The following is a 10411-nucleotide window of genomic DNA, read 5'->3' as shown; positions in this document are numbered from 1 at the left end:
ACCAGGGCTAGATGTTCCGAAGTCTGGAGTTTTTTTAAAGAAACTGCTGATGAACGACGGACTGTAGTGTGTAACGTGTGCCACGCCAGGATCAGTAGGGGATCCTACTGACAGGTTCAACTGTCCCTGCAGCAGACCTTTGCACGGAAGCACAAGTAAACTGCCACTCACCCGCATGCACAAGCCTTAAATGTGCACATAGGCAAACTGCTGAGCTTGGAGATGCTGCCCTATCGGCTGGTAGAGACAGAGGCTTTTAGGAACCTCATGGCGGTGGCTGTCCCTCGGTACTCTGTCCCCAGCCGCCACTACTTTTCACGGTGTGCCGTCCCAGCCCTACACCAGCACGTGTCGGATAACATCATCAGCGACAAAGTCCACCTAACCACGGACATGTGGACAAGTGCTGGCGGGCAGAGACACTATATCTCCCTGACGGCACATTGGGTCAAATTGGTGGAGGCCGGGACAGAGTCTGACCCTGGTTCCGCTCATGTGCTGCCCACCCCGAGGATTGAGGGGCCTACCTCGGTTGCAGTCTGTCATGAGTTGTACACCTCTTTCTCCTCCTCTTCTACCTCCTCCTCTCTATTACCCTCCACGAGCACGTCGCCTCCATCTCGAAGCATCAGCAGTGCGGTGGGTAAGCGCCAACAGGCGGTGTTGAAACTGCTGAGCTTAGGCGACAAGAGGCACATGGCCCAGGAGCTGTTGCAGGGCATCACGGCGCAGTAAGATTTTTGGCTGGCTCCACGGAGCCTCAAACCAGTTATGGTTGTGTGTGACAACGGGCGAAACCTGGTGGCGGCTCTTCAACTCGGCAGCCTCACACATGTACCATGCCTGGCCCACGTGTTCAACCTAGTGGTGCAGCGGTTTCTTAAGACCTACCCCAATTTGGCTGACTTGCTCACCAAGGTGCGGCGCATCTGTGCGCATTTCCGCAAGTCAACCACGAATGCTGCCACCCTTAGGGCAGTGCAAAGGCGCTTGCAATTGCCGGCTCACAGACTGCTGTGCGACATGCCCACGAGGTGGAATTCCACCTTCCAGATGGTTGCCAAGGTTTACCAGCAACGCAGAGCCATTGTGGAATGCCAGATGTCAACCTCGGTACGAAGCGGTAGTCAGGTCAGTCAGCTATCTCAAATCTACAATGAGGAGTGGACATGGATGTCTGCTATCTGTCAGGTACTGGGCCCCTTTGAGGAGTCAACACAGATGGTCAGCGGAGATGACGCCATCATCAGCCTCACCATCCCGCTGCTGTGTCTGCTTAAAACCTCCCTGCTCCGCCTGAAGTCTGACACTTTGCCTTTGTCTCAGGAGACGAGTAAAGAACAGCCGCTGCTAGATAGCCAGACCACCCTGATGTCAGTTTCTCAACACCGAGTAGAGGATGAGGAGGATGAAGAAGAGGATAGAGATGTGTCACAGCCTTAGAGTTATGCCGGGCTAGAGTAAAAGGACCTTGTTCGGCACTGAACGGTACTTAGTTCAAACAGGTATATTGAAGAGATGATTTATTGTCTCAGAAACAACGCGTTTCGAGGTGTAGTACCTCTTTATCAAGTTAAAAGAGACATATCTATGTCGATGGTATGGATGGTATCGATGGTATGTCAATAAATCATCTCTTCAATATACCTGTTTGAACTAAGTACCGTTCAGCGCCGAACAAGGTCCTTTTACTCTAGCCCGGCATAACTCTGAGGCTGTGACACATCTCTATTCTCCGGCATCGGGATCTCGTGGCTCAGGATCCTCGACAGCAAACTCTTGGACTGGCTGCTGCGGTTACTCCGTCTGTCTTCGTTGATAGCGCTACAAGGTGTTGTACTCTTTGTACAACACAAAAAGGTGAGCATAACCATATGTGCTCCCCCTTCCCACCCGAGTATTGATGTTAATACCCTATGGCGCCTCTCTCTTCCTTTTAGCCTGCTTCAGATGAAGAAGAGGAGGAAGAGAAGCAGACTGGTGCCACCACTGAAGAGGGTACCCATGCTCAATCCTTACTTGTTGAGAGTGTATGGCCTGAAGAGGGTGAATTGGTGGAGGAGGAGGAGGAAATTGTAGCTAGTGAGGAGAGGGAGTTCTTGCGTGTTGGGACCCTGTCCCACATGGCTAACTTTATGTTAGGCTGTCTTTCCCGTGACCCTCAGGTTAAATTTTTTTTTGACAACACAGATTACTGGGTGTTCACCCTCCTGGACCCTCGGTTCAAACAGAACTTTCCCACTCTCATTCCTGCCGAGGAACGCAGTATGAGAGTGAATCAATATCAACAGGCCCTGGTGCAGAAGCTGAAAATGTACTTCCCATCTGACACCACTAGCGCCAGAGGACGTAGTTCTGTGGGCCAAAGAGCGGGGGAGGGGAGCGGTGGAACAGGCAGCTTGTCAAGGGGCAGGGGAACACTCTCCTAAGCCTTTGACAGTTTCATGGCACCCCAGCAAGACTATGTCAACCGTCCCCAGTCTAGACAGAGTAGGGGGGAAGCCTTAAGGAAGATGGTGAGGGAGTATCTTGCTGACCATACCACCGTCCTTCCCGATCACTCTGCTACCTACAACTACTGGGTTTCAAAGCTGGATACGTGGCCCCAACTGGCGCTTTACGTCTTGGAGGTGCTGGCCTGCCCTGCCCTGCCACTAGCGTGTTATCAGAGCGGGTTTTCAGTGCAGCTGGTGCCATCATCACTGATAAGCGCACCCGCCTGTCCACTAACAGCACTGACATGCTGACAATTATAAAAATTAACAAAGCCTGGATTTCACCTGAATCCAACTGTCCACCCGGGGAAAGCAGCTGAACATGAGGATTCTTGGTATCTCCTCTCCTCCTCCTCCTCCTCTTCCTACAATTCTCAACCAACTGCCAAGTCTTCTTCCGCCATGCAGGGTCTGGCCTAATTATTGGGAGGCTCAATTGCTTCCTCACTCCTAATGGTTCTCTGTGTCCTCACTGCCATGCTCTGACGTCACACTACTTCTGCGGAGGAGCGGGACTGGTTGACGGGGGCCCGCCGATCGCGCCCTCTCCAACCAGCCTGCGGTTTTATTTTATTTTTTTTGTGTAGCCGTGGCCAGGGCCTCACCACCCCCAGTCGAGAGGCATCAAGTGTACCCTGATGGTGAGTGCTGACTGACAACTGGCCTAGCCAGTTGGTTGTCAGCACCCGGGTTTATGTCCACTACATATCCCAGCCCCTGGACTCACTCCAATTTTTGGGTGGGCTCACTTGCTTCCTCACTCACTTGTAATGGTTATCTGGGTGCTCAATGCCATGCTGCTTCTGGCCTAATTTTTGAGAGGCTCACTTGCTTCCTCATTTACTTGTAATGGTTCTCTGGGTGTTCAATGCCATGCTGCTTCTGGCCTAACTTTTGGGAGGCTCACTTGCTTCCTCACTGACTTGTAATGGTTCTCTGTGAGCTCAATGCCATGCTAGGTCTGGTATAATTTTTGGAAGGCTAACTGGCTACCGCTTCTACCTTGTTCGCTCTGTTCTCACCGCCATGTTGTGTCAGGCTGAATTTTTGGGTGGTTTATAATATGCTTCCTCTGTTTTAATGGTTCCCCGTGTTCTCAAATTCCAGGGCCTCTTAAGAAGACTATATTGTTTTATGTGTCCTCACTACCTGACGTCACACTACGTCTGCAGAGGAGCGGGACTGGTTGCAGAGGGCCCGCCGATCGCGCCCCCACCAACCAGCCCACCATGCTGCCCTTGCCTCCATATTGGCTACTGCTGGGCCTAATTTTTGGGAGGCTCACTAGCTTCCTCACTCACTTGTTATGGTTCTCTGTGTGTTCAAGGCCCTGCAGTGTCTGGCCTAGTTTTGGGGAGCCTCACTAGGTGTGCCTGCCCTTGCCTCCTTTTTGCTGGCCCTTAACTGGCATCCGTGTTGACTACTGCTGGGCCTTAACTGGCATCCATGTTGACTACTGCTGGGCCTTTACTGGCATCCATGTTGACTACTGCTGACTACTGGTGTGCCTGCCCTTGCCTCCATGTTGGCTACTGCTGGGCCTTAACTGGCATCCATGTTGACTACTACTGACTACTGGTGTGCCTGCCCTTGCCTCCATGTTGGCTACTGCTGATCCTGCCTGGCCTCCATGTTAACTACTGTTGCTCCTGCCTTGCCTCCATGTTGGTTACTGTTGCTCCTGCCTTGCCTCCATGTTGGTTACTGTTGCTCCTGCCTGGCCTCCATGTTGGCTACTGCTGATCCCAGCAGTTCTCTGTGTGATCAATGCCATTCGGTGTTTGGCCTAATTTTGGGGAGGCTCACGTTCTTCCTCACTCACTTTAATGGTTCTCTGTGAGTTCACTGCCATGCTAGGTCTGGTATAATTTTTGGAAATCTGACTGGCTACCGCTTCTACCTTGTTCACTCTGTCTTCACCGCTATGCTGTGTCAGGCTGAATTTTTGGGTGGTTCATGATAAGCTACCTCTGTTTTAATGGTTCCCTGTGTTCTCAATGCCATGCTGTGTCAGGCTGAGTTTTTGGGTGGTCCCTCTGCCTACCTCTGTTTTAACCAGGCTGTTGCACAGAATTAGGCATAATTATGCAAGCCTCAGAGGCATGCATACATGCTGCCCCTGCTGTTTCCTGTCCATTTCCATTGTGTTTCCATTAATTTCTGAGGTTGACAGATTTTCACACGACCTTCTCTCTACTGAACTTGAGTCCCCTCAAAAAAATGCTTGAGTCTCCCATTGACTTCAATGGGGTCCGTTACTCGAAATGAGTACTCGAGTATCGGGAAATACTCGGCTTGAGTAACGAGCACCCGAGCATTTTAGTACTCGCTCATGACTACTTCTTAGTAATACCTGCTATACATTCAGGATGCTACTGCCGGCACCATCTCCCGTGTTCTAACTCAGCTACACACCTGGACTGTTTTCTAGTAATAAGTGAACTAAATCATAATAAATCTGAAGTTTTTGTGATTTTCTTTCACTTTCTGAATATCCAAACAGGCACTCAATGCGTATTTAGTCACGAATGAAGACAAAGTGAAGCAGTATATTTCTGCGCTTACTGTCCCAGGCCATAATAAAGTTTGTCAGGGAAAAATTAACTTTTCCCCTATCCATAGGATAGGGGAAAAGTAAGAGATTGGGGGTGGAGGGTTAAGTGCAGGGCTGGCACAGGGTTTACCCGGGCAAATGCCAAGGCCCCAGTGCCTCCAGGGGCCCAGAGAGGAAGGGGGCCCAGTGTTTTGATGTGCAGCCCTCTCACTGTAGTGCAGGATGAGCACTGAATATCAGAAGACAGAAAGAGCAGGGCCTGTGAGCATCCTGTAAAGAGAGAGAGGGATGAAGGACCTTATCACATGACCCACAGGTCCTCAATACTACAGTGTGGAGATCAGCGGGGCAGAGAGGAAGAGGGAGAAGACTGAGCTGTAAGCGCTGTGTGTATGTGTGTGTGTGTGTGTGTGTGTGTGTGTCAGTCAGTCAGTAAGTGTGTCAGTCAAAAAGTGTGTAAGTCAGTAAGTGTGTAACATACCTCCCAACTTTTTGGACGACCTGTTGTTTACTCTAGGAATATATTCAGTTCGCGGTTTTGTCTATCTGCAATACCTATAATGGAGTACAATGATTGTGCCGGTCAATCTGGGTTTAATGCAGAAAAGTCGTTGAACTGCTACTACAGTTATTACAAACTATATTCAAAGAGAAACAGATACTGATTTCACGTAGCAAAATAATCTTTATTAAATACACTTTTTAAAATAATTCATATATAAAAAAGAGAGATGACCAAACATTAAAAAAGAGAACGGCGGCCGTCCTGGAGGTATTCCTATTGTAACCACATCACATATGCTGAAATCCCTTGACCTACAACTTGCATCACAAACCAGGGGGATAAATACTAAAATCTCCTGCAATAGGGTATAGTATTGCTAGTATTACAGAATAAAGTGCTAGTGCATCCAATCCATATACAAACCTACAGCTAGTTAACTAGTCTCCTATCCACCCTTCACCTAGATATTACCACCCCATCGTATCCAGCTGGATCCCTGGATACGATGGGGTGGTAATATCTAGGTGAAGGGTGGATAGGAGACTAGTTAACTAGCTGTAGGTTTGTATATGGATTGGATGCACTAGCACTTTATTCTGTAATACTAGCAATACTATACCCTATTGCAGGAGATTTTAGTATTTATCCCCCTGGTTTGTGATGCAAGTTGTAGGTCAAGGGATTTCAGCATATGTGATGTGGTTACAATAGGAATACCTCCAGGACGGCCGCCGTTCTCTTTTTTAATGTTTGGTCATCTCTCTTTTTTATATATGAATTATTTTAAAAAGTGTATTTAATAAAGATTATTTTGCTACGTGAAATCAGTATCTGTTTCTCTTTGAATCTAGGAAAATATTACAGACATGTCTATACTTTTTAATTCAATGCTGCATCCACACTTACAGGATCTTCTGCAGATTGATGCATACATTTGAGGCCCTATTCCATGGAACGAGGACCTTCTCCATATGTCCATGCCCTCACTTAACCAGTGACCCCAATACTTCCTAAAAACTTAGAACACCCTAGATGGTGGCTGCCTCTCTACGTCTAAGATGATCCTATTCTTAAAGCCATTTACCTTTTAGTGCATCATAGAGGTAATCTAGCTGTCGAGCATTTCTTACCAATATGTACAGTACAGACGAAAAGTTTGGACACACCTTCTCATTCAAAGAGTTTTCTGTATTTTCATGACTTTGAAAATTGTAGATTCACACTGAGGGCATCAAACCTATGAATTACACATGTGCAATTACTGTAGATACTTAACCAAAAAAGTGTGAAACAACAGAAAATACAATATTTCTTCTAGGTTCTTCAAAGCAGCCACCTTTAGCCTTGATTACTGCTTTGCACACTTTTGGCATTCTCATGATGAGCTTATAGTCACCTGAAATGGTCTTCCAACAGTCTGGAAGGAGTTCCCAGAGATGCTTAGCACTTGTTGGCCCTTTTGCCGTCACTATGTGGTCCAGCTCACCCCAAACCATCTCGATTGGGTTCAGGTCTGGTGACTGTGGAGGCCAGGTCATCTGGTGTAGCCCCCTATCACTCTCCTTCTTGGTCACATAGCCATTACACAGCCTGGAGGTGGGTATGGGGTCATTGTCCTGTTAAAAAATAAATAATGGTCCAACTAAACGCAAATCAGATGGAATAGCATGCCGCTACCATCTACAATTTTCATAGTCATGAAAATACAGAAAACACTTTCTATGAGAAGGTGTGTCCAAACCTTAAGTCTATACTGTATACCTCCCAAAAGTAGCCTCTGAGAGTCGCAACCGCCCCTGTTGTCTTTTACATACCTGAGATATAACAGCATGCCCAGTTTACAGCAATCCCATCTAATGGCCTAACATATACAGTATGAAATAACAGGCGGGGGCTCACATGCTAACCTCATGAAACCAATGAAAAGATCTACTAAACATATAAACTGCTGGCAGATATCTCCCTAGTTGGTTTTATCACCAGGACCCCAGCCTTGCAGGGCCACAGTGCTCAACAAAGAACCACCTGAGGAAGTGCTCAACAATAAGCCGCCTGAAGAAGTGCTCAACAATAAGCCGCCTGAGGAAGGGCTCAACAAAGAACCACCTGAGGAAGTGCTCAACAATAAGCCGCCTGAAGTAGTGCTCAACAATAAGCCGCCTGAGGAAGGGCTCAACAATAAGCCGCCTGAGGAAGGGCTCAATAATAAGCCGCCTGAGGATGTGCTCAACAATAAGCCGCCTGAGGATGTGCTCAACAATAAGCCGCCTGAGGAAGGGCTCAACAATAAGCCACCTGAGGAAGTGCTCAACAATAAGCCGCCTGAGGAAGGGCTCAACAATAAGCCACCTGAGGATGTGCTCAACAATAAGCCGCCTGAGGAAGGGCTCAACAATAAGCCACCTGAGGAAGTGCTCAACAATAAGCCGCCTGAGGAAGGGCTCAACAATAAGCCACCTGACGAAGTTCTTAACAATAAGCCGCCTGAGGAAGGGCTCAACAATAAGCCGCCTGAGGATGTGCTCAACAATAAGCTGCCTGAGGAAGTGCTCAACAATAAGCCGCCTGAGGAAGTGCTCAACAATAAGCCGCCTGAGGAAGGGCTCAACAATAAGCCGCCTGAGGATGTGCTCAACAATAAGCCCCCTGAGGAAGTGCTCAACAATAAGCCGCCTGAGGAAGTGCTCAACAATAAGCCGCCTGAGGAAGGGCTGAACAATAAGCCACCTGAGGAAGTGCTCAACAATAAGCTGCCTGAGGAAGGGCTCAACATTAAGCCGCCTGAGGATGTGCTCAACAATAAGCCGCCTGAGGAAGGGCTCAACAATAAGCCGCCTGAGGATGTGCTCAACAATAAGCCGCCTGAGGAAGGGCTCAACAATAAGCCGCCTGAGGATGTGCTCAACAATAAGCCGCCTGAGGATGTGCTCAACAATAAGCCGCTTGAGGAAGGGCTCAACAATAAGCCGCCTGAGGAAGTGCTCAACAATAAGCCACCTGAGGAAGTGCTCAACAATAAGCCGCCTGAGGAAGGGCTCAACAATAAGCCGCCTGAGGAAGGGCTCAACAATAAGCCGCCTGAGTATGTGCTCAACAATAAGCCGCCTGAGGAAGGGCTCAACAATAAGCTGCCTGAGGATGTGCTCAACAATAAGCCGCCTAAGGATGTGCTCAACAATAAGCCACCTGAGGAAATTCATTGACTCAGGCACAACTCAATGGGGCAGAAAATTAAACTTTTACATCTCTGTAATGTTGTCATGTATAATGTAATTATATATATATTTCCTTTAGTAAATATTCTTAAGATCTCCTAATGATTACAGATCTCTCTCTATATTCCTCCACTGACCGTCACACTGGAGACTGATCAGACAGGAGCAGAGATATCTCCAGGGAGTTCTTCTACCTGCTCCCTTGTCTTCATCTTGTAGATAAATATGGGCAGGTAATGTCTCACATTCAGGGGTCTGGTGGTCATAGAAGCTGACGCCGCTGCTGCTGTGTAACATTGTCACCCAACCCCCCCAGAGACCTGAGAGCGACCAGAAGGATTATTATTTTGATTATTATTTTCATTTTTAATGGCCAATTTTTAATACTTTCCTCTAATACCTGTGGGGTCAAAATGTTCACCACACCCCAAGATGAATTCTCTGAAGGGTGCACTTTCTAAAATGGGGTGACTTATGTTTTTTTTTTTACTCCGCTGACACTACAGGGGCTCTGCAAACGCACCTGGCGCTCAGAAACTTCTTCAGCAAAATCTGCATTAAAAAAGCTAATTGGCGCTCCTTTCCTTCTGAGCCCGGCTGTGTGCCCATACAGTGGTTTATGCCCACATATGGGGTACCGTTGTATTCAGGAGAACCTTCTTTACAAATTTTGGGGTAATTTTTTTCTCTTGTTCCTCGTGAAATTGAGAAATTTCAAACTTAACAAACATATTATTGGAAAAAATTGTGTTTTTCATTTTTACTGTCTAATTTTGAATACTTTCCTCTAATGCATGTGGGGTCAAAATGCTCATCCTACCCAAAGATGATTTCTTTGAGGGGTGTACTTTCGAAAATGGGGTGACTTTTGGGGGGATTCTATTCTGCGGACACTACAGGGGCTCTGCAAATGCACCTGGCGCTCAGAAACTTCTTCAGCAAAATCTGCATTAAAAAAGCTAATTGGTGCTCCTTTACTTCTGAGCCAGGCTGTGTGCCCATACAGTGGTTTACGGCCACATATGGGGTACCGTTGTACTCAGGAGAACCTGCGTTACAAATTTTGGCATGCTTTTTTCTCAAGTTCCTTTTGAAAATGAGAAACTTTAATCTAAACGTATATATTATTTGAAAATTAAAATTTTCGATTTTTTTTACGGCCTCATTGTGAATACTTTCCTCCAGCCCCTGTAGGGTTAAAATGCTCATTATACCCCTAGATTAATTCTTTAAGGTGTCTAGTTTCCAAAATGGGGTCACTTATGGGGGTTTCCAGTACACAAGGCTTCTAAATCCATTTAAAAAAAGAACTGGTCCCTAAAAAGAATCAGTTTTGGAAATTTTCACAAAATGTGATAATTTGCTGATAAATTTCTAAGTCCCGTAACACCCTAAAAAAGTAAAATATGTTTCCCAAATTATGCCAGAATAAAGAAGACATATTGGTAATGTGACTTAGTAACTAATTTATGTGCTATGACTTCCTTTTTTAGAAGCAGAGAATTTCAGAAGTTCATAAAGTGCAACATTTTCAAATTTTTCTTGATATTTTGATGTTTTTCACAAAAAATACACAAGATGGTGACCAAATTTTTGCCACTAACATAAAGTACCATATGTGACGAAAAAACAATCTCAGAAT

The 10411-nt window shown here is 46.7% G+C and overlaps 1 protein-coding gene across 1 annotated transcript; it reads left to right on the top strand.

The window, feature by feature from the left end:
* The first annotated feature begins 1221 nt into the window (after positions 1 to 1221).
* Positions 1222 to 8757, top strand: LOC138785983 (putative protein FAM47C). The gene is made up of 4 exons (XM_069962536.1): positions 1222 to 1373; positions 1761 to 1860; positions 1941 to 2082; positions 7538 to 8757. The coding sequence occupies exons 1-4, from the start codon at positions 1222 to 1224 to the stop codon at positions 8755 to 8757; spliced, it is 1614 nt and encodes a 537-aa protein (XP_069818637.1).
* The last annotated feature ends 1654 nt before the right edge of the window (positions 8758 to 10411 follow it).

Source organism: Dendropsophus ebraccatus, chromosome 1 (genome assembly GCF_027789765.1).
Source record: "Dendropsophus ebraccatus isolate aDenEbr1 chromosome 1, aDenEbr1.pat, whole genome shotgun sequence".
Taxonomy (NCBI): Eukaryota; Metazoa; Chordata; class Amphibia; order Anura; family Hylidae; genus Dendropsophus; species Dendropsophus ebraccatus.
The sequence above is the reverse complement of the archived record's forward strand: the minus strand, read 5'-3'. Positions and strand labels throughout refer to the sequence as shown.

Bases quoted from the DNA above. Each gene is read 5' to 3' on its own strand.
- LOC138785983 (XM_069962536.1), top strand. From the start codon at position 1,222: ATGGTCAGCGGAGATGACGCCATCATCAGCCTCACCATCCCGCTGCTG. The intron at 1,374-1,760 runs GTCAGTTTCTCA...CTCGTGGCTCAG, and splicing joins GATAGCCAGACCACCCTGAT to GATCCTCGACAGCAAACTCT. The intron at 1,861-1,940 runs GTGAGCATAACC...TCTTCCTTTTAG, and splicing joins TCTTTGTACAACACAAAAAG to CCTGCTTCAGATGAAGAAGA.